This window comes from Heterodontus francisci, chromosome 5 (assembly GCF_036365525.1).
Source record: "Heterodontus francisci isolate sHetFra1 chromosome 5, sHetFra1.hap1, whole genome shotgun sequence".
Classification (NCBI taxonomy): Eukaryota; Metazoa; Chordata; class Chondrichthyes; order Heterodontiformes; family Heterodontidae; genus Heterodontus; species Heterodontus francisci.
In genome coordinates, this window is record NC_090375.1 from 10,087,908 (window position 1) to 10,112,002 (window position 24,095).

Genomic DNA, 24,095 nt, shown 5'->3' on the forward strand with positions numbered 1-24,095 from the left:
CAGAAATAGGAAGGGTGCGGTAACAATGTTGGGGCTGTACTACAGGCCTCCCAACAGCGAGCGTGAGATAGAGGTACAAATATGTAAACAGATTATGGAAAGATGTAGGAGCAACAGGGTGGTGGTGATAGGAGATTTTAATTTTCCCAACATTGACTGGGATTCACTTAGTGTTAGAGGTCCAGATGGAGCAGAATTTGTAAGGAGCATCCAGGAGGGTTTTCTAGAGCAGTATGTAAATAGTCCAACTCGGGAAGGGGCCATACTGGACCTGGTGTTGGGGAATGAGCCCGGCCAGCTGGTTGAAGTTTCAGTAGGGGACTACTTTGGGAATAGTGATCACAATTCCGTAAGTTTTAGAATACTCATGGACAAAGACGAGAGTGGTCCCAAAGGAAGAGTGCTAAATTGGGGGAAGGCCAACTATACCAAAATTCGGCAGGAGCTGGGGAATGTAGATTGGGAGCAGCTGTTTGAAGGTAAATCCACATTTGATATGTGGGAGGCTTTTAAAGAGAGGCTTTGATTAGCGTGCAGGAGAGACATGTTCCTGTGAAAATGAGGGATAGAAATGGCAAGATTAGGGAACCATGGATGACAGGTGAAATTGTGAGACTAGCTAAGAGGAAAAAGGAAGCATACATAAGGTCTAGGAGGCTGAAGAAAGATGAAGCTTTGAAAGAATATCGGGAATGTAGGACCAATCTGAAACGAGGAATTAAGAGAGCTAAAAGGGGTCATGAAATATCTTTAGCAAACAGGGTTAAGGAAAATCCCAAAGCCTTTTATTCATATATAAGGAGCAAGAGGGTAACTAGAGAAAGGATTGACCCACTCAAGGACAAAGGAGGAAAGTTATGCGTGGAGTCAGGGAAAATGGGTGAGATTCTAAATGAGTACTTTGCATCGGTATTCACCGAGGAGAGGGACATGACGGATGTGGAGGTTAGGGACAGATGTTTGATTACTCTAGGTCAAGTCGGCATAAGGAGGGAGGAAGTGTTGGGTATTCTAAAAGGCATTAAGGTGGACAAGTCCCCAGGTCCGGATGGGATCTATCCCAGGTTACTGAGGGAAGCGAGAGGGGAAATAGTTGGGGCCTTAACAGATATCTTTGCAGCATCCTTAAACACGGGTGAGGTCCCGGAGGACTGGAGAATTGCTAATGTTGTCCTCTTGTTTAAGAAGGGTAGCAGGGAAAATCCAGGTAATTATAGACCGGTGAGCCTGACGTCAGTGGTCGGGAAGCTGCTGGAGAAGATACTGAGGAATAGGATCTATTCCCATTTGGAAGAAAATGAGCTTATCAGTGATAGGCAACATGGTTTTGTGCAGGGAAGGTCATGTCTTACCAACTTAATAGAATTCTTTGAGGAAGTGACAAAGTTGATTGATGAGGGAAGGGCTGTAGATGTCATATACACGGACTTCAGTAAGGCGTTTGATAAGGTTCCCCATGGTAGGTTGATGGAGAAAGTGAAGTCGCATGGGGTCCAGGGTGTACTAGCTATATGGATAAAGAACTGGCTGGGCAACAGGAGACAGAGTAGCAGTGGAAGGGAGTTTCTCAAAATGGAGACGTGTGACCAGTGGTGTTCCACAGGGATCCGTGCTGGGACCACTGTTGTTTGTGATATACATGAATGATTTGGAGGAAAGTATAGGTGGTCTGATTAGCAAGTTTGCAGACGACACTAAGATTGGTGGAGTAGCAGATAGTGAAGGGGACTGTCAGAGAATACAGCAGAATATAAATAGATTGGAGAGTTGGGCAGAAAAATGGCAGATGGAGTTCAATCAGGGCAAATGCGAGGTGATGCATTTTGGAAGATCCAATTCAAGAGTGAATTGTACAGTAAATGGAAAAGTCCTGGGGAAAATTGATGTACAGAGAGATTTGGGTGTTCAGGTCCATTGTTCCCTGAAGGTGGCAACGCAGGTCAATAGAGTGGTCAAGAAGGCATACGGCATGCTTTCCTTCATCGGATGGGGTATTGAGTACAAGAGTTGGCAGGTCATGTTACAGTTGTATAAGACTTTGGTTCGGCCACATTTGGAATACTGCGTGCAGTTCTGGTCGCCACATTACCAAAAGGATGTAGATGCTTTGGAGAGGGTGCACAGGAGGTTCACCAGGATGTTGCCTGGTATGGAGGGCGCTAGCTATGAAGAGAGGTTGAGCAGATTAGGATTATTTTTATTAGAAAGACGGAGGTTGAGGGGGGACCTGATTGAGGTGTACAAAATCATGAGAGGTATAGACAGGGTGGATAACAAGAAGCTTTTTCCGCAGAGTGGGGGATTCAATTACTAGGGGTCACGAGTTCAAAGTGAGAGGGGAAAAGTTTAGGGGGGATATGCGTGGAAAGTTCTTTACGCAGAGGGTGGTGGGTGCCTGGAACGCGTTGCCAGCGGAGGTGGTAGACGCGGGCACGATAGCGTCTTTTAAGATGTATCTAGACAGATACATGAATGGGCAGGAAGAAAAGAGATACAGACCCTTAGAAAATAGGCGACATGTTTAGATCGGCGCAGGCTTGGAGGGCCGAAGGGCCTGTTCCTGTGCTGTAATTTTCTTTGTTCTTATATGGGAACTACACTGGGGAGAAATCATACCTGTAGCAATATCTATACTACAGCTGGTCCTGAGAGGCATCAGCCAAGTAGCTCAGGCAAACCTAATACTTCAAGATCATGTTAGCAGGAAATGCAGCAAAGACACTCAAATCCACTGTTGACAGTAAATGTAGTCACGTTTGGATAGTGCTTGAAGCCCTTCAGAACTGTTCAAGGTGGACATCATTTGGCATATCTGAAGATCTTTGCATTGATTGGTACAGAGCACTGATTAATGCACTAGGTATATTGACAGCAAATTGTACTTTGAAGGAGGTCTAAAAAAAACAAAACCTGCACGATTATTATTGTTCTGTCCAATGCCAATCTAGTTTCAAGTCTGGATGAGGTAAAACATTTTCCAGCTCAACATTAACTGGTCCAAAGCCATCCTGTTCAGCTTCCACTACAAACTTCCACCACACTCCTCAACTGCATGCTTCGGCTGAATTGTCTGCATCCCTGACATCCTGATTGACACACTGCAGTGTTTCAAACCCAACATCGAAGCCATTACTTAAGACTGTCTATTCCCATCTCCATCCCTACCTCAAACACACCACTTGTGAAACCTTCATCCGTGCCTTTTGCTACCACTAGGTTTGGCTTCTTGAATGTTCTCTTTTCTGTCCTCCCCAGCTCCATCATAAACAAACACCAGTGTCTTTATCCCATGCTAAGTCACTCACCTATCACTGCTGTGTTTGCTGCTAACTCCCATTTGTTTCCCATTCTCAGCACACCAGCTGCAAAATTCTCAATCTCAAATTACAAATCCTTCCATGACCTTGCAACAACCTCTTTCAGCCATATCTAGCCCAGCTCAGACTCTTCTCTCCTCTCACTCTGGTCCACGTGCATTTGTACTGGTGTGTTTGACTTCCTATTTCTTCTTCTTCAACATGCACTATTACCTTGATCATTACCACTGCAGCCAAGGTGATAATAAAAGCTAGCCGTACAAAACTACATCATTCAGCTACTTCATTTTTAAGGTTGTTATGAAATCAGCAACATTATAGGAACATAGGTATAGGAGGCCATTTAGCCTTCTGTTTTGTCATTCAATGAGATTGTAGCTGAGCTGCAACCTAACTCCATATACACACTTTACTCCATATCCATTAATACCTTTGGTTAATAAAAATCCATCAATCTTGGATTTAAAATTAATTGACCTAGTATCTGCCATTTGCAGGAGAGTGTTCCAAACTTCTACCACCCTTTATGTGTAGAAGTGTTTTCTAACTTCACTCCTGAAAGGTCTGGCTCTAATTTTTAGACCATGTCCTAGACTCCCCAACCACAGAAATAGTTTCTCTCTATCTACCCTGTAAATACCCCTTAATATCTTGTAAACTTCAATCAAATCATCTCTTAACGTTCTAAATTCCAGGAAATAAAAGCCTAGTTTGTGTAATCTCTTTGTAATTTAACCCTTGGCGTCAAGCTATCATTCTGGTAAATCTACACTGCACTCCCTCCAAGGCCAATATATCCTTCTTAAGATATGGTGCCCAGAACTTTTCACAATACTCCAGTGTGATCTAGCTTTGTACAGCTGTAGCTATAAAGCAGGTTTTGTACTGGTGTGAGGTTTCAGATGACGTGGCACCAATGTCAAGCACAGCATTAAGGGCAAAGGATTTTCTTTAAACACAACTGGCAAAAAGATCAAGCTTACCTTTTGTCCTGGATATAACCTTCAACTTTGTGCAATTCTTTACCAAAAAGGCCACATGGCTTAAAGTTCAGAATGCATTTCTCCCCGGTTCTGTAGACAGATGACCTTAATTAGAACAGCTTCAAATTTTCAAAATTAAGATTATTTTAAGGAAGTCAAGCACCCCTTACTTGTGATTAATTATTTCAACATTTCCATACTGTTCAATCCAAAGCTGACCCACTATAATGTTATGCACACAGCAAGTCGGATTTGTCCAAGTGTAAGCTTCATTGTGCCTGCAAGAAAAATAAAATATTAATCTAAAATCCTGTCAACGCACAGCAGGTTCATCAGCATCTGAAGAGACAGGAGGTTGTAGATAGATGTTAAAATGTCTATTTCAAATTACCTGTCATTTCTGGATCGTCTGACCTTTCATTTCATGTGCCAATTTAGCTTTTTTTGAAAAATAAATGCGTGCTCATTAAGTCAAGAGAGGTTATTGCTAAGAAATGAAGCATTTTGACAGCCAGCATCAACACTGCCAGTTTGGATATATCATGGCCAAATGCAGAGTAAAAACCTCCTGCTACTCCGAACTATTATTATTGGAACGGTGGCATAGTGGCTGTGTTACTGGACTAGTAGGCCTGGCCTAATGATCTGGAAACGAGAGTTCAAATCCCAACATGGCAGCAGGAGGAATTGAAATTCAATTAAATAAATCTGGAATTAAAAATGGTAAAAATCAATAATGGTAACCTGGTCTGGCCTATACGTGACTCCAGACCCACAGCAATGAGGTTGAGTTCTGAAATGGCCTCACAAGGCACTCAGTTACGGGCAAATAGGGATGGACATTAAATGCTGGCCAGAGATGCCTACAGCCTGTGAATGAATTTTTAAAAAATCTGTACACTACAGCTCAGCCCCCAGCTTCACTGCATTTCTCTTGATGCTGCGCATTTTGAACCTCCCAACTTTTTCAGTCTCCCAACCCAACTCTCCAGTTGTGCTTGTTGCACACTCGACCAACACTGCAGCAGATCCCGTCAATCAGGAGCAATGCCACAGGAGATACATGGGAGCAATATCAAGGCATTAACCTAATTCTTGGGCTCAGAAGATTACCCAAACCCAACTGAACCCTTTTATGAGATCACAGTCCTAGAATAACCCTTGTAAAACTATTACCCTTCACTTTTATAACCTGATATGGACATAGATCAAAGCAAACTGCTGTGTTACAAAATCATCACTGCTTCCAAACTGATTTGTACCCAAGACCAGTTTATGTTAGTTCAATTTGAACATTCTCAATTTAATAAGTTGTCTTACAACAAACTATTAATTTTTCTTGGTCACTGTTTACAAGTAGTACAACCAAAATAATCAAGTCTGCCTGGAGAACAATTTTTGTGGTTTCCATGACAGATAATGGAACTGCATATTTAATGTAAAAACAGGTTTGCCATCCATGGGGTTTCTAAAACAGTTTCTGCAATTAGCAACATAGGAATAGGAGGAGGCCATTCAGCCCCTCAAGCCTGTTCTGCCATTCAATTAGAGCAGCTGTATCTTAACTCCATCTACCTGCCTTGGTTCTGTAACCCTTAATACCCTAACCCAACAAAAAATCCATCACTTACTGGAAAAATTCTAGTGTTATAATTCCTTTTGGCTCTGCTTCCACACTCTTTCCCCAAAATTTGAGTTTGGGATATATGGATCCATGGAAAACAAAGTTTTGAGTGAGTCCTTCAGCGTGGAATGCACTGATTGGAGGATGATGGCTAACTTGCTCAGATATAAGCTTGAAATCTAGATCCTGCCTGTGAAAAAAACAGATTGTTCATGACCTTAACCTGTTAATCAATGTAAGTACAAGCAGAATTACCTCAACATAACAGTAATTTACATATTGGAACTTAGTATCTCACAGCCTAATGTTAGTCTTAACGCTCGCAACGGTTGTGAATTTTTGAGCAAAATATAGTATTCAAGATGCTGTTGGTGGTTTGGTGAGGTTAATGTCTCATTTTCTGACAAAGCAAATTCTTGGCTTCTGCCAAAGGGACATGGAAAATGCAGACCTCACAGGCGTGGGCAAGAATGAGCAGCTCAGGCCTCATTCATACACTTCTTGACCTCTCTTCATAATAATGCACAATTACACTGCGTGGAACTGGCTTTGAAGAAGCCAGCTATCTTGTATTTAAGGATTATTTCATCATGGTCCAAGAAACATCTCATGGTGTTTCATGTAAAGTGAATTACTTTGAAACCAAGTGGATTTCGCTATGTAGGCATTCGTGGCAGCCATTTTCCACACAGCAAGATCCCACACACACAGCAGAGCAATGTGATGAATGACCAGTTAGGATGTTTTTGGCCAGGATTTGCTTTTCAAATTGCATCACGAAATCATAAACTGGGTCTAGTGCTTCAGGTTAAACTCCTTGTCCCAAGAGGTGGTACTTTCCACAATGCAATGCTTCCTCAGCGCTGCACTGGAGTGGCAGCCTAATTACATTCTCAAGTCCTGGAGTGGGACTTGAACCCACATCGCTTTCTACAAAGCAAGAGTGCCGTTGAATGAGTCAGACTGACACTTCCAACAGAACAATAAGTTAAAATTTACATTGCTAAAATCAAGGCATCTAAAGTTTACGTCTTGCGTGCCACTGATATATGGTCGAGCAATACACTTTTGGCAGCATGCTCTTCAGGGCTATCCCCATACAGTGCTGTACAAAGTCTTCCAAAAAAACACAGGGAAAGCATCAAGACCAACACCACAAACCAAAAATATTTGGCAAGTGGTATTTACCTTCCTCATTGGGCCATTCAGTGACAAATCCAGGTACAGAGTGGCATGACTGCTCAGAAACCAGCAACCTCTTCCTCACAGCTCCAGCATGTAGCTATTCAGAGTTCACTCCTTGAGGGAACCACAGAACTATAGAAAAATTACAGCACAGAAGGAGGCCATTCAGCCCGTCATGTCTGTGCTGGTCGAAAAATCTAGCCGCCCAATCTAATCCCACCTTCCAGCACCTGGTCCAGAGCCTTGCCGGTTACAGCACTTCAGGTGCATGTCCTTTTAAATGAACTGAGAGCTTCTGCCTCCACCACCATTCCTGGCAGTGAATTCCAGACACCCACCACCCTTCTGGGTGAAAAAGTTTTTCCTTGTGTGCCCTCTAATCCTTCTATCAATCATCTTAAAACGGTGCCCCCAGTAATTGACCTCTCCGCTAGGGGAAACAGGTCCTTCCTGTCTACTCTATCTGGGCCCCTCATAATTTTGTACACCTCAATTAAGTCACCCCTCAGCCTCCTCTGTTCTATGAAAAACAACCCTCGCCGATCCAATCTTTCCTCATAGCTGCTACTTTCAAGCCCTGGCAACATGGAAAAGTGCCATAATAAATTTCCTCGCTTCTACCAGCACAAGGTATACAACAAAATCACACACTTCAAAATGGGGATACCGGGGGGAAAAAAAGTGCCCCCAACTGAAAGCAATGCAATTAATTAACAAGGTACATTCTTACACAGTATTTACAGCATAGAAACGGCCATTCAACCTAACTGGTCTGTGCCAGTGTTTTGCCTCCACACACCCAACCTCATCTCACCCTATCAGCATAAAATTCTATTCCTTTACCTCTTGTGTACATTTAGTTTCCCCTTAAAGGAATGTATACTATTCGCCTCAACCACTCCTTGTGATAGTGAGTTCCACATTACTCAGATTAATTTTCTTGCAGAATAATACAGAAGAGAGTAACCTACATCATAAAATCTCCTAGTTAATTTTAACTACTTGAAACAAAATAAGTTAATGAGCAAATAAAGTCATATAAGTTTCTCACCTAACCATCTCATATGTCTCTCCGAGGAGTGGGTTAAATGGTTTTCCTGTTCTTTCCCACTGAGAGGCAACAGCTGAAACTGCAAATGCTGCGACGCACTGTTTTTGGAATATTAAAACAACAAAAAAAAAAGTATTTGGATTATACAACAACTATTTCTATTTATATAGCACCTTTAACATAATAAATTGTCCCAAGGCACTTCACAGGAGCATTATAAAACATATAACACCAAGCCACATAAGGAGATATTAGATCAGATGACAAAAAGCTTGGTCAAAGAGATAGGTTTTAAGGAGCGTCTTAAAGGCGGGCAGCCATAAAGACTAAAGTGTGGCGAGTTGAAGAGACTTAGCAGTTGGCAGGAAAAAAGACAAAGGCACAAGGGGAGAGCCAACTGTGCAACAGCCCCGACAAACAAATTTTTCTGCAGCACCTGTGGAAGAGCCTGTCACTCTAGAATTGGCCTTTATAGCCACTCCAGGCGCTGCTCCACACACCACTGACCACCTCCAGGCGCTTACCCATTGTCTCTCGAGATAAGGAGGCCAAAGACGAAGAAAGGAAGAAAGAGAGGTAAAGAGGTGGAGAGGTTTAGGGAGGGAATTCCAGAGCTTGGGTCCCAGGCAGCTGAAGGTTCTGCCACCAATGGTGGAGCGATTAAAATCAGGGATGCTCAAGAGGCCAGAATTAGAAGAGCGTAGATATCTCGGAGGGTTGTGGGGCTGGAGGAGATTAGAGAGATAGGGAGGAGTGAGGGCATGGAGCGATTTGAAAAAAGGATGAGAATTTTAAAATCAAGACGCTGCTTGATTATAGTCAGACATTACAAAAGCTATGCCCTTATTTTAAGTCATTAAGCAGTCAAAATGAAACTATACAGAACTTTGTTAAAGGGAAGCAAAGTCTAGGAGGAAGATAATTTGTCTGAAATACTCCTACACTTCATTCAATTATAGCAAATATATCATTAAGAATCTAATTTGTCTTTAAAAAAAACAAGAATGTCAATTTGGACACTCTAGAGCTGGGTTTCCATCACTATTAGGCCATCACACCACCATCGGGAAGTGGCCGCTTTTACAGCGTTTCCATTGGGAAATAATGGAAATGGCAATAAAGGACCAACCTGATAGTTGTTCTTAAGCTGCCTAAACCCAGAAGACCATGGTACCAGCAGGAAACTCTCTATCCCTAGTCAACAGTGTGGTTTCCAAGGGTCAGATACCACCAGAAGAACAATCAGAATTGTTCAAAAGTAAAGCAGTCAACTCGCCACCAAAGCTAACAAAATGCAATTTAAAAAAAAATAACCAAGTGGAAGGAGGGTTGGAGAAATGGACCCCAAGTGTGAGGAATCAGACCATGGCAGGATGTGTAAACAACAACACGCATCTTGACAACAATACGCTGAGAGACAGGGAGACAGTGAAGGCTGGCGAGGAAAAGGGTGAAAGATGAGTGGGTCTCCACAACAACTTGCATTTATATAGCAAGTTTACTGTAGCAAAACATGCCAGGGTGCTTCACAGGAGTGCTGTCAAACAAAATCCAACACCAAGCCACATAAGGAGACAAGTTTTAAGAAGCATCTTAAAAGAGGAGAGGTAGAGAGGTTTAGGGAGAGAATTCCAGAGCTTACGGCAGGCAGCATTTCAAGTTTTATCCGGTGGAAAATTGTATTCCTGGCTGATTATTCTTAAATGGTTAGTCTTAACTGTACCACAACCTAGATCCAAAATATGTAACAGCGCGAATGGAGAAGGCAATGATACTATTATACCTGCATTCGCTCTAACGAATTACGGGAACCAATAGCTTCATGGATGAGATAAGTGTGTTCCATATATTCTGTAAGTCGCTGAAGAAAGCTAAGTGGCTCATTAAATATAACAGGCATGGCAATCTTGGATAGCTCCTGGAACAAAGAATGTACAGATGTCTATGCAGTTACTTTTAACAAAATAGCACATTTATAATAGCACTAGTTATAAACAATGAATTAAAATGTGCAATTGATGGCCCCAGGTGCAGTTCAAGTCCCTGCAACTGTATTAATAAGCACTGAAGGATGTATTTACAGTCTCACAAAATTAATCCTCAACATTCACATTATTGCTTGCAGCCAACTGGTTCACAACTGTAGATTCCAGCAATGGCTTGCAACTAACTGGTGGCAACAGCTATTCCAAGTATCTTTCCTGGAGGTATAACTTCAGTGACAGAACCCAGAAGAACAACAAAGCAAAGAAGGGCGAATGTATTCTCACTTTGTAGCACGATTAAAGTACTGGAGTTCCAACCTACTAATTTGAGAAATATTTCACTGCTCAAGAATCACACATCCGCTATCAATGGAAAACACTTTGTTTAATTCTGTATATTTTTAAAAAACTTACTAAGTTAAGGTGATTCAACATTTTAAAGTGAATGTCAAAACATTACACAAAATTACAAGATGAAGAGTACATCGGATTATTTTTGGTACAATGCAGGGATCACAAAGTATTTACAGCACAGAAATAGGCAATTGTGCCAAGTCTATGCTGGTGTTTATGATTTACGCAAGCCCCATCCTACTTCACCCAGTTATGGTTAAATGTTTGTGCTGTGTAGCTCTATAGAAGATCCTGACTACTGCTCAAGTGGAAAAAAGGACAAAAATTTAAAGGAGATAACAGGATCTCCTTCCATCTTCTCCCCAGAAATTAAGGACACGAGGAGCTCGATAAAATAGAAACAAAAACAAAAACTCAGCATGTAGTAGTGGCTGCGAAAGGAACAAATGAGTTAAATTACAAATGAACAGTGGGACAAAACAAAGGGAAAGAGAAAAACACACAAGAAGTGGATTGAGCTGTATTGGAAAAGATTTTGATATTGACATCAGACAACAGGAGATCTAATGAGATAGTAAAAGCACTGGCAAGACACAGAACTTGAGCAGCAGAAGCGATGGTGGGATGCGGGGGGTGGGGGTGGGTGGGGAGCTATTGGGGCAGATACAAATGGTCATAGGAAGAGGAAACACCGACAACAGTGAGCAGTCTGCACATGTCTGGAAGAGGAAAAGATGCAGGTCAGTACCAAGGGTGCATTTCTATATGAGATTGAGAAAATAGAGTTCATTTCATGAACCGGGCCATGTTTTTGTCTGGTACCGCCCCTGTGAAGCACCTTGAGACATTTTTACTACAATAATGCTGCTATATAAATGCAAGCTGTTAATTTAAAAACTGACCATCGTTCTGGAACAAAGCCAAGTGACTTGTTAACTAAGCTCTTTTGGGCTGAATAAGGACCAAGTCTTGAAAGTTCGACTTGTGGCCATATTGAATGTTCTCTGCCTTTATTCATTGAGCATGGATTTACTTAAAATGAGTAACAGTTTTGAAATGACGGCAGCACAGTGGCACAGTGGTTAGCACCGCAGTCTCTCAGCTCCAGGGACCCGGGTTCAAGTCTGGGGACTGCCTGTGCGGTGTTTGCAAGTTCTCCCTGTGACCGCGTGGGTTTTCTCCGGGTGCTCTGGTTTCCTCCCACAGCCAAAGACTTGCAGGTTGATAGGTAAATTGGCCATTATAAATTGCCCCTAGTATAGGTAGGGGGTAGGGGAATATAGGGAAGGTGGGGATGTGGTAGGAATATGGGATTAGTGTAGGATTAGTATAAATGGGTGGTTGTTGGTCGGCACAGACTCGGTGGCCTAAAGGGCCTGTTTCAGTGCTGTATCTCTAAATAAATAAAAATAAAAATACTGGGAATATTCAGCAGGCTATGCATCTATAGAGGGAGAGAGAGAGTTAACGTTTAGGTCACTTTCAGACTTCCAGCATCGCCACTATTTAGCTTCCATTTCACTAAAGTCCTTTTTATTTATTCATTTGGGGGAAGCAGGCGACGCTGGCCAGGCCAGCATTTATTGCCCATCCCCAATTGCCCTCGAGAAGGTGGTGGTGAGCTGCCTTCTTGAACCGCTGCAGTCCATGTGGGGTAGGTACACACACAGTGCTGTTAGGAAGGAAGTTCTGGGATTTTAACCCAGCGACAGTGAAAGAACGGCGATCGTTCCAAGTCAGGATGGTGTGTGGCTTGGAGGGGAACTTGCAGGTGGTGTTCCCATGCATCTGCTGCCCTTGACCTTCTAGGTGGTAGAGGTCACGGGTTTGAAAGGTGCTGTCGTAGGATCCTTGGTGAGTTGCTGCAGTGCATCTTGTAGATGGTACACACTGCTGCCACTGTGCGTCAGTGGTGTAGGGAGTCAGAGTCGTGCAGCACAGAAACAGGCCCCTCGGCCCAGCGCGTCCATGCCGACCATAATGCCTATCTATACTAATCCCACCTGCCTGCATTAATTCCATATCCCTCTATGCCTTGCTCATTCAAGTACCTGTCCAGATGCCTCTTAAATGTTGCTACTGTTCCTGCCTCCACCACCTCCTCAGGCAGCCCACTCCAGATACCCACTATTCTTTGTGTGAAAAATGTACCCCTTTGATCCCCTTTAAACCTCCTCCCCCTCACCTTAAATCTATGCCCTCTAGTTTTAATCACCCTTACCATGGGAAACAGACTCTGGCCATCTACCCTATCTATGCCCCTCATAATTTTATATACCTCTATCATGTCCCCTCTCAGCCTCCTTCGCTCCAGGAAAAATAGACCCAGCCTATCCAATCTCTCTTTATAACTCAAGCCCTCCAAACCAGGCAACATCCTTGTGAATCTTTTCTGCACCCTCTCTAGCTTAATCACATCTTTCCTGTAGTGCGGAGACTAGAACTGCACACAGTATTCCAAATGCGACTGAACCAATGTCATGTACCACTGTAACATGACGTCCCAACACTTGTACTCAGTGCCTCGGCCGATGAAGGCAAGCATGCCATACGCCTTCTTCACCACCCTGTCTACCCGTCTTGCCACTTTCAGGGAACTATGTACTTGCACCCAAAGGTCTCTCTGCTCAACAACACTCCCCAGGGCCCTGCCATTCACTGTATATGTCCTGCCCTGGTTTAACTTCCCAAAATGCATCACTTCACACTTGCCTGTGTTAAATTCCATTTGCCACTCCCTTGCCCACTTTCCCAGTTGATCTATATCCTGTTGTAACCTTAGACAACCTTCTTCACTGTCCACTATACCACCAATTTTGGTGTCATCTGCAAACTTACTAATCATGCCCCCAACATTCACAACCAAGTCATTAATATAAATGACAAACAACAGACTGCCCAGCACCGATCCCTGCGGCACACCACTGGTCACCGGCCTCCAATCTGAATAACAACCCTCCACTACCACCCTCTGCCTCCAATCACCAAGCCAATTTTGTATCCAGTTTGCTAACTCACCCTGGATCCCATGTTTTCGAACCTTCTGGACCAGCCTACCATATGTGGAGCCTCCTCCTCCTGTCAGTTATTTAATTGTCCACCACTATTCGTGACTAGATGTGGCAGGACTGCAGAGCTTTAAATCTGATCCGTTGGTTGTGGGATCGCTTAGCCATGTCCATTGCATGCTGCTTCTGCTGTTTGGCATGCAAGTCGTCCTGTGTTGTAGCTTCACCAGGCTGACACCTCATTTTGAGGTATCCCGGTGCTGCTCCGGGCATGCCCTCCTGCACTCTTCATTGAACCAGGAGTTGGTCACCCGGCTTGATGGTAATGGTAGAGAGTGGGGGATATGCTGGGCCATGAGGTTACAGATCGTGGTTGAATACAATTCTGCTGCTGCTGATGGCCCACAGCGCCTCATGGATGCCCAGTTTTGAGCTGTTGGATCTGTTAATCTATCCCATTTAGCATGGTGGTAGTTCCACACAACACGATGGAGGGCATCCTCAATGTAGAAACGGGACTTCGCCTCCACAAGGCGGTGGTCACTCCTACCAATACGGTCTTGGACAGTTGCATCTGTGGCAGGCAGATTGGTGAGGACAAGGTCAAGTAGGTTTTCCCCTCACCACCTGCCGCAGACTCAGTCCAGCAGCTATGTCCCTTAGGACTCGGCCAGCTCGGTACTGGTGACTAAAAGATTGATAAGGAAGGTAAAATCAGAGTACGAGAAAAAGCTAGTCAGAAATATAAAGGCAGATAGCAAGAGTTTCTATGGATATTTAAGAAAGAAAAGTTAACAAAGTGAGCGTTGGTCCTATAGAAAGTGAGTCTGGGGAATTAATAATGGATAATAAGGAGATGGCAGATGAATTGAACAGATATTGTGCATCGGTCTTCACTATTGAGGATATAAATAATATCCCAGTATTAGCTGTAAGTCAGGAATAGGAAGGGTGCAGTCACGATGTTGGGGGTTTTCTACATCTGACATGTGGGAGTCTTTCAAACATCAGTTGATTAGAATCCAGAACCAGCATGTTCCTGTGAGGAAGAAGGATAAGTTTGGCAATTTTCGGGAACCTTGGATAACGCGGGATATTGTGAGCCTAGTCAAAAAGAAAAAGGAAGCATTCGTAAGGGCTGGAAGGCTAGGAACAGACAAATCCCTTGAGGAATAACAAGACAGTAGGAAGGAACTTAAGCAAGGAATCAGGAGGGCTAAAAGGGGTCATGAAAAGCCATTGGCAAACTGGATTAAGGAAATCCCAAGGCTTTTTATACATATATAAAGAGCAAGAGGGTAACTAGGAAAAGGGTTGGCCCACTCAAGGACAGAGAAGGGAATCTATGTGCGGAGCCAGAGGAAATGGGTGAAGTACTAAATGAGTACTTTGCAGCAGTATTCACCAAAGAGAAGGACTTGGTGCATGATGAGCCTAGGGAAGGGAGTGTAGATAGTCTCAGTCATCTCATTATCAAAAAGGAGGTGGTGTTATGTGTCTTGCAAAGCATTAAGATAGATATGTCCCCAGGGCCTGATGGGATATACCCCAGAATACTGTGGGAGGCAAGGAAAGAAATTGCTGGGGCCTTGACAGAAATCTTTGCATCCTCATTGGCTACAGAAGAGGTGCCAGAGGACTGGAGAATAGCCAATGTTGTTCCTTTGTTTAAGAAGGGTAGCAAGGATAATCCAGAAAATTATAGGCTGGTGAGCCTTACGTCAGTGGTAGGGAAATTATTAGACAGGATTCTTCAGGACAGGATTTACTCCCATTTGGAAACAAACGAACTTATTAGCGAGAGGCAGCATGGTTTTGTGAAGGGGAGGTCTAACTTGATTGAGTTTTTTGAGGATGTGACAAAGATGATTGATGAAGGAAGGGCTTTGGTTGTTATCTATATGGACTTCAGTAAAGCCTTTGACAAGGTCCCTCATGGCAGACTGGTACAAAAGGTGAAGTCACACGGGATCAGAGGTGAGCTGGCAAGATGGATACAGAATTGGCTCTGTCACAGAAGACAGAAGGTTGCAGTGGAAGGGTGCTTTTCTGAATGGAGGGATGTGACTAGTGGTGTTCCGCAGGGATCAGTGCTGGGACCTTTGCTGTTTGTGGTATATATAAATGATTTGGAGGAAAATGTAGCTGGTCTGATTAGTAAGTTTGCGGACAACACAAAGGTTGGTGAAGTTGCGGATAGTGTTGAAGATTGTCAGAGGATACAGCAGGATATAGATCGGGTGGAGACTTGGGCGGAGAAATGGCAGATGGAGTTTAATCCGGACAAATGTGAGGTAAGGCATTTTGGAAGGTCTAATGCAGGTGGGAGGTATACAGTAAATGGCAGAACCCTTAGGAGTACTGACAGGCAGAGAGATCTGGGCGTACAGGTCCACAGGTCACTGAAAGTGGCAACGCAGGTGGATAAGGTAGTCAAGAAGGTATACGGCATGCTTGCCTCCATCGGTCGGGGTATAGAGTATAAAAATTGGCAAGTCATGCAGCAGTTGTACAGAACCTTAGTTAGGCCACACTTAGAATATTGCGTGCAATTCTGGTCGCCACACTACCAGAAGGATGTGGAGGCTTTGGAGAGGGTACAGAAGAGGTTTACCAGGATGTTGCCTGGTCTGGAGGGCATTAGCTATGAGGAGAGGTTGGATAAACTCTGATTGTTTTCACTGGAACGACGGAGGTGGAGGGGCGACACGATAGAGGTTTACAAAATTATGAGCGGCATGGACAGAGTGGATAGTCAAAAGCTTTTTCCCAGGGTGGAAGAATCAGTTACTAGGGGATATAGGTTGAAGGTGCGAGGGGCAAAGTTTAGAGGGGGTGTGTGAGGCAAGTTGTTTACACAGAGGGTGGTGAGTGCCTGGAACTTGCTGCCAGGGGAGGTGGTGGAAGCAGGTACAATAGCGACGTTTAAGAGGCATCTTGACAAATACATGAATAGGAAGGAAATAGAGGGATACGGTCCCCGGAAGTGCAGAAGGTTTTAGTTTTGGCAGGCATCAAGATCAGCGCAGGCTTGGAGGGCCAAAAGGCCTCTTCCTGTGCTGTACTGTTCTTTGTTCTCAACAAATAGTTGGAGCTGCAGGCTGACAAGTCCCCGGGTCCTGATGGATGTCAAAAGAAGTGGCTAGTGAGATAGTTGATGCGTTAGTTTTAATTTTCCAAAATTCCCTAGATTCAGGAAGGGTTTGTTAGATTGGAAAATAGCAAATGTAACTCCTTTATTCAAAAAGGGAGACAGACAGAAAGCAGAAAACTGCAGGCAAGTTAGCTTAACATCTTTCTTAGGGACAATGTTGGAAGCTATTATAAAAGATGTTACAGCAGGGCATTTACAAATATTCAAGGTAATCAGGCAGAGCCAACATAGTCTTGTGAAAGGAAAATCATGTTTAATCAATTTATTGGAGTTCTTTGAGAGAGTTACATGTGCTGTGGATAAAGGGGAACCGGTGGATGTATTGTACTTAGATTTCCAGAAGGCATTTGATAAGGTTCCACATAAAAGATTATTGCAGAAAATAGAAGCTCATATGCAGGGGGCAACATATTGGCAAGCTAACAGGAAACAGAGAGTAGGCATAAAATGGGTCATTTTCTGGTTGGCAAGATGTAACGAGTGGTGTGCCACAGGGCATCTGTGCTGGGGCCTCAACTTTTTACAATTTATATAAATGACTTAGATGAAGGGACAAATGCTAAATTTGGTGATTATACAAAGATAGGTAGGAAAGTAACTTGTGAAGAGGACATAAGGGGGCTACAAAGGGATATATATAGATAGGTTAAGTGAGTGGGCAAAGACTGGGCAAATGGAGTATAATGTGGGAAAGTGGGAAATTGTCCACTTTGGCAGGAAGAATAACAAAAAAGCATATTACCTAAATTGTGAAAGATTGCAGAGCTGAGATAAAGAGGGATCTGGGTGTCCTAGTGCATGAATCGCAAAAGTTTAGAAAGCTAATTGAATGTTATCGTTTATCACGAGGGGAATTGAATACAAAAGTCGGGCGGTTATGCTTCAGCTGTACAGAACATTGGTGAGACCACATCTGGGGTATTGTGTACAGTACTGGTCTCCTTATTTAAGGAAGATTTAAATGTGTTGGAGGCAGTACAGAGAAGGTTTACTAGACTAATACCTGGAATGGGTGGGCTGTCTTACGAGGAAAGATTGGACAGGCTAGGCTTGTATCCGCTGGAATTTAGAAGAGTAAGAGGCAACTTGATTGAAACATAAAAGATCCTGAGGGGTCTTGACAGGGTGGATGTGGAAAAGATGTTTCCCCTTGTGGGAATCTAGAACTAGGGGTCACTGTATAAAAATTAGGGGTCGCCCATTTAAGACAGAGCTGGGGAGAAAATTTTTCTCTGAGGGTCGAGAGTCTTTGGAATTCTCTTCCTCAAAAGGCAGTGGAAGCACAGTCTTTGAATATTTTTAAGGCAGAGGTAGATAGATTCTTGATAAGGAAGGGGGTGAAAGGTTATCGGAGTAGGTGGACATGTGGAGTAATCAGTTCAGCCATGAACTTATTGAATGGCAGAGCAGGCTCGAAGGGCCGAGTGGCCTACTCCTGCTCCTAATTCGTATGGTGCTACTGAGCCACTCTTGGTGATGGACATTGAAGTCCCCCACCCAGAGTACATTTTGTGCCTTTGCTCCCCTAAGTGCTTCTTCCAATGGGTCTTCAACATGGAGAAGCACTGATTCATCACCCCTGGGTGGGTGGGGGTGGGTGGGGAGGGAGCGGTACTTGGACATGAGCAGGAGGTTTCCTTGCCCATGTTTGACCTGATGCCATGAGACTTAATGGGGTCCGGAGTCAATGTTAAGGACTCCCAGAGCAACTCCCTCCTGACTGGTAGGTCTGTCCTGCCAATGGGACAGGATATACCCAGGAAGTGCACTGCAGCAACTCACCAAGCCTCCTTTGACAGCACCATCCAAACCCTCCACCACCTCGAAGGACAAGGGCAGCAGATGTATAGGAACACCACCACCTGCAAGTTCCTCTCCAAGCCACACACCATCCTGACTTGGAACTAAACCGCGTTCCTTCAGCATCGATGGGTCAAAATCCCAGAACTTCCTTCCTCACGGCACTGTGGGTGTACCTACTGCAGCGGTTCAAGAAGGTGGCTCACCACCATCTTCTCAAGGGAAATTAGGGATGGGCAATAAACTCTGGCATAGCCAGTGATGCTCACATCCCACGAATGAATGAATTTAAAAAAAAGTTATTTTTGATGTTGACATGTTTTAAGCTGTGTGTCCTAGAGATACAAGATTGTGATGGAACAACAATCTGCATTTATATAACGCCTGTAACGAAATAAAACATCCCAAGGCACTACATAGGATTGTTATGTTCTAAGTAAATCTCCTCCCTCTTCATCTCACCGCATCAACATATCCTTCTATTCCTTTCTTCCTTATGTCTTTATCTAACTTCCCCTTCAATGCCGTATACTGTTCACCTCGACGACTCCCAGTGGTAGCAAGTTCCATAATCTTACCCCTGTCTGGGTAATGACGTCTCTCCTGAATTCCCTATTGGATTTATTCGTGACTGTCTTAATTTTAAGACCCCATAGTTCAGGTCTTGCCCGCAAGTGGAAACCCCCTCTGTAAGCTAGCTGTTTGATAATTTTTGTTTCAGGTTTATTATGAGCTTTATTTCGGAATGGGGCGCATCCCAAATTTGGCACATGGAACACAGCTGTCATGTTTGGGGTGAGTGGCGATGAATGATACATTGCTTAGTAAATTCCTTGGGACAGCTTAGTGATCAAGATGCTAGTTGCTTGGAACTGGTGGCAGGCAGTACTGTAGTGACAACCAGCCTCATCACTTCTGCAGGAGAAGGTCGCAGAAGTTCCTCAGATACAGAATCAAGATGACAATTCCCGAAGCACTCTTATACTTGTTCACAAGACTATATAAAATTGTAGTGAGCAAATCTGAAAACAGCAATTTAAAAAAAAAAATTCACTTGCTCATGGGAATTGAGCGTCACTGGAAAGGCCAGCATTTATTGCCCATCCCTAATTGCCCTTGAGAAGGTGGTGGTGAGCTGCCTTCTTGAACCGCTGCAGTCCATGTGGTACAGGTACACCCACAGTGCTGTTAGGGAGTGAGTTCCAGGATATTGATCCAGCGACAGTGAAGGAACGGCGATATAGTACCAAGTCAGGATGAAGTGTGGGGCTTGGAGGGGAACTTGCAGGTGGTGGTGTTGCCATGTATCTGCTGTCTTGCTCATCTAGGTGGGAATAGTTAAAACTGCTACTTGCAAAAGGAGAAACAGAATTAATTGGTGAGATTCAGAGTGGAGCCTTATATGACAATACTGCTACCAAACTGACAATGCAACAGTGAAAATAAAATTCTTAAAATGAGAATGTTCTGGTGTGACAATTGTTCCTCCCTCTCGGGTAATGGGAATTTCTATTCAAACACAGCTAAGATCGTTGAATTCACTCACCATTCCAATGCATTTACGTAGTATACTCCAAATACTAAAATCATTTCTGGAAAACATTGGAGCTGGCAAGCTTGTTCTAAAGTTAAATAAAAGCAAAGAAAACTCTTAGATTTGATCGTTCTCAAATATAACAAAAAAGGAAATCAATATTTTGATACCAGAACAGGTCAGTCTCTCTGGTTAATGTACGAACAACCAGGCTGAATTTCTAATATGAAATCAGTAATGGCTTACAAATTTATTTATACATAAATAGTAATTAGTTGATTGCACATGCCATATTTCAACACAAACCATGAACTGTCATGCTAGGCCCCCACCTGCCAAGAATGAGGCACATTAATTTTGTCATGAACATTGATTTTAAACTGTTACTGGAGTAAAGAAAGGACTTGTTAAACAGATCAACCGTGGCTGGAAAAGATATTTACATATGAACAGACGGTGATTTGAAGGACAAAGCAACCATCCCCTGGCACATTCAACCGACAATGGACTTTTGGTGGGGGGAGCTCGCATTCCAGATTGACTGCTAAGATGGCCAAATACACAAACGGACATGGCCAAACCAGCTAGTCACATGACTAACCTGCTGGGCAACCTGAGTTTTTTGAATTTGTACAAACAGTTTGGGCAAAAAGCAGAATGCTCCTGGACTGAGATGACCTCTCCTCGCTGGCTCACCACAGCCTCTTCTGTCTGTCTGCTCCCATCTCTTTCTCACAAGCCTCTGAATCCACTGAAGACACACAAACCCCAAGAGAGAAAAGTCTCCTACAGCGAACAAGGTTTAAGAAGAATACCAGGCCCCAATGAAAAGCAAGATCTACCTACAATCAAGGAGTCTACAGTGAGCTCGAAGAACCGTAACACAAAAAACCTCACAGATATTGCCTCAAATGTTTCCACTTTGCCTTATAATGGAAAGCGGTGAACAAGGATTCACCAAGGGGGAGCTAAAAACAAGGTGTGTTTAAAATTAAACACTGTTACAGTAAGTCCAGGTGAAGGCTGAAGGGGAACCCTAGAACTCTTTCGCACCTTGTCATAACAGATCATAGTCCATTATTCAATACCTATTTGTGTTAATCTGCTCCCAGTAAAAGCTGGATCGCTTTACTGCTAAGTAAATAGCAAGGAATAAATTACTCAAAGTACGAGAATCCTAGTTAACACGAGAAGATGGAGCAGTGAGCACAGGAAGCAAGGAGTAGAACAACATTTATTAGGAACATAGGCATTGCTGCACAAAAAGACCACGGTCCATCTCGTTCGTCTTCGACCATCCTGGCAGTGGCATGATACAATGATAATGGAGCTGTTGATTAATCAGAGCAAGCTCTCAGATGGATGGAAAAGATCTCAGCACTATTCGAAGAGCAGCAGGGAAGTTTGTCCTCAGCGTCAAGGCCAATTTTTTTTTAGTTCATTCCTGGAATTTGAGCATCACTGGCAAGGGCAGAAGTTATGGCCCATTCTTAACTGCCCTTGAGAAGGTGGGGGTGAGCTGCCTTCTTGAACTACTGCAGTCCATGTGGAGTAGGTACACTACAGTGCTGTTAGGGAAGGAGCTCCAGGATTTTGACCCAGTGAGAGTGAAGGAATGGCAATATAGTTCCAAGTCAGGATGGTGCGTGACTTGGAGGGGAACTTGCAGGCGATGTTCCCATGCATCTTTTGCCCTTGCCCTTCGAGGTGGTAGACGATGTGATTTGGATGGTGCTGTCAAAGGTGGCTTGGTGAGTTGCTGCAGTGCATCTTGTAGATGGTACACATTGCTGCCACTGTTAGTCAATGGAGGAGGGTGTGAAAGTTTTTTTATTTCTTCATGGGATGTGGGCGTCGCTGGCTAGGCCAGCATTTATTGCCCATCCCGGTCATCCTGTTGAAAGCGGTGGATGGGGGTGCTGATCAAGCTGACTGCTTTGTCCTGGATAGTGTTCAGCTTCTTGAGTGTTGTTGGAGTTGCAGTCATCCAGGAAAGTGGAGAGTATTCCATCACACTCCTCACTTGTGCCTTGTAGATGGCGGACAGTCTTTGGGCAGACAGGAGGTGAGTTACTCACTGCAAAATTCCCAGCCTCTGACCTGCTCTTGTAGCCACAGTATTTATGTGGCTGGTCCAGTTCAGTTTCTGGTCAATGGTAACCCCCAGGATTTTTTTTTTTAATTCATTCATGGGATGTGGGCGACGCTGGCCAGGCCAGCATTTATTGCCCATCCCTAATTGCCCTTAAGAAGGTGGGGGTGAGCTGCCTTCTTGAATTGCTGCAGTCCATTTGGGGTAAGTATACCCACAGTGCTGTTAGGAAGGGAGTTCCAGGATTTTGACCCAGCAACAGTGAAGGAACGGCGATATAGTTCTAAGTCAGGATGGTGTGTGACTTGGATGCGAACTTGCAGGTGGTGCTGTTCCCATGTATTTGCTGCCCTTGTCCTTCTAGTTGGTAGAGGTCGTGAGTTTGGAAGATGCTGTCTAAGGAGCCTTGGTGCATTGCTGCAGTGCATCTTGTAGATGGTACACACTGCTGCCACTGTGCATCGGTGGTGGAGGGAGTGAATGTTTGTAGATGGGGTGCCAATCAAGCGGGCTGCTTTGCCCTGGATGGTGTCGAGCTTCTTCAGTGTTGTTTGGGTGAGTTACTCGCCTCAGGAATCCTAGCCTCCGACCTGCTCTTGTAGACACGGTATTTATATGGCTACTCCAGCTCAGTTTCTGGTCAATGGTAGCCCCTAGAATGTTGATAGTGGGGGATTCAGCGATGGTAACGCTGTTGAATGTCATGGGGAGATGGTGAGATTCTCTCTTGTTGGAGATGGTCATTGCCTGGCACTTGTGTAGCGCGAATGTTACTTGCCACTTATCAGCCCAAGCCTGGATATTGTCCAGATCTTCCTGCATTTTGACACAGGCTGCTTCAGTATCTGAGGAGTCACGAATGGTGCTGAACATTGTGCAATCATTCGCAAACATCCCCACTTCTGACCTTATGATTGAAGGAAGGTCATTGATGAAGCAGCTGAAGATGGTTGGGCCCAGGACACTATCCTGAGGAACTCCTGCAGTGATGTCCTGGAGCTCAAATGATTGACCTCCAACAACCAAAACCATCTTCCTTTGCGCTAGGTAGGACTCCAACCAGCGGAGGGTTTTCCCCGATTCCCATGGACCTCAGTTTTGCTTGGGCTCCTTGATGCCATACTCGGTTAAATGCTGCCTTGATGTCAAGGGCAGTCACTCTCACCTCACCTCTAGAGTTCAGCTCTTTTGTCCATGTTTGAACCAAGGCTGTAATGAGGTCAGGAGCTGAGTGGCCCTGGCGGAACCCAAACTGAGCGTCAGTGAGCAGGTTATTGCTAAGCAAGTGCCACTTGATGGCACTGTTGATGACACCTTCCATCACTTTACAGATGATTGAGAATAGGCTGATGGGGCGGTAATTGGCTGGGTTGGATTTGTCCTGCTTTTTGTGTACAGGACATACCTGGGCAATTTTCCACATTGCAGGGTAGATGCCAGTGTTGTAGCTGTACTGAAACAGCTTGGCTAGGGGCGCGGCAAGTTCTGGAGCACAGGTCTTCAGTACTATCGCCGGAATATTGTCAGGGCCCATAGCTTTTGCAGTATCCAGTGCCTTCAGTCGTTTCTTGATCTCATGTGGACTGAATCGAATTGGCTGAAGTCTGGCATCTGTGATGCTGGGGACTTCAGGAGGAGGCCGAGATGGATCAACAACTCGGCACTTCTGGCTGAAGATTGTTGCAAATGCTTCAGTCTTATCTTTCGCACTGATGTGCTGGGCTCCCCCATCATTGAGGATGGGGATATTTGTGGAGCCACTTCCTCCAGTTAGTTGTTTAATTGTCCACCACCATTCACGGCTGGATGTGGCAGGACTGCAGAACTTAGATCTGATCCGTTGGTTATGGGATCGCTTAACTCTGTCTATTGCATGCTGCTTAAGCAGTTTGGCACGCAGATAGTCCTGTGTTGTAGCTTCACCAGGTTGACACCTCATTTTGAGGTATGCCTGCTGTTGTTCCTGGCATGCCCTCCTGCACTCTTCATTGAACCAGGGTTGGTCTCC

General features: G+C 44.2%; 1 protein-coding gene across 4 annotated transcripts in view; it reads right to left on the reverse strand.

The window, feature by feature from the left end:
- osbpl1a (oxysterol binding protein-like 1A) overlaps positions 1-24,095 on the reverse strand; it is a 308,693-nt gene that overhangs the window by 55,294 nt on the left and 229,304 nt on the right. For all 4 annotated transcript variants that reach the window (XM_068031100.1, XM_068031099.1, XM_068031098.1 and 1 more), the window contains 6 exons: positions 20,008-20,083; positions 9,944-10,078; positions 8,161-8,258; positions 5,932-6,114; positions 4,471-4,578; positions 4,301-4,390 (listed from right to left, as the gene is read on the reverse strand). In XM_068031100.1, coding sequence (XP_067887201.1) covers positions 4,301-4,390; positions 4,471-4,578; positions 5,932-6,114; positions 8,161-8,258; positions 9,944-10,078; positions 20,008-20,083 — 690 coding nt within the window. The remainder of the gene's footprint in view (positions 1-4,300; positions 4,391-4,470; positions 4,579-5,931; positions 6,115-8,160; positions 8,259-9,943; positions 10,079-20,007; positions 20,084-24,095) is intronic.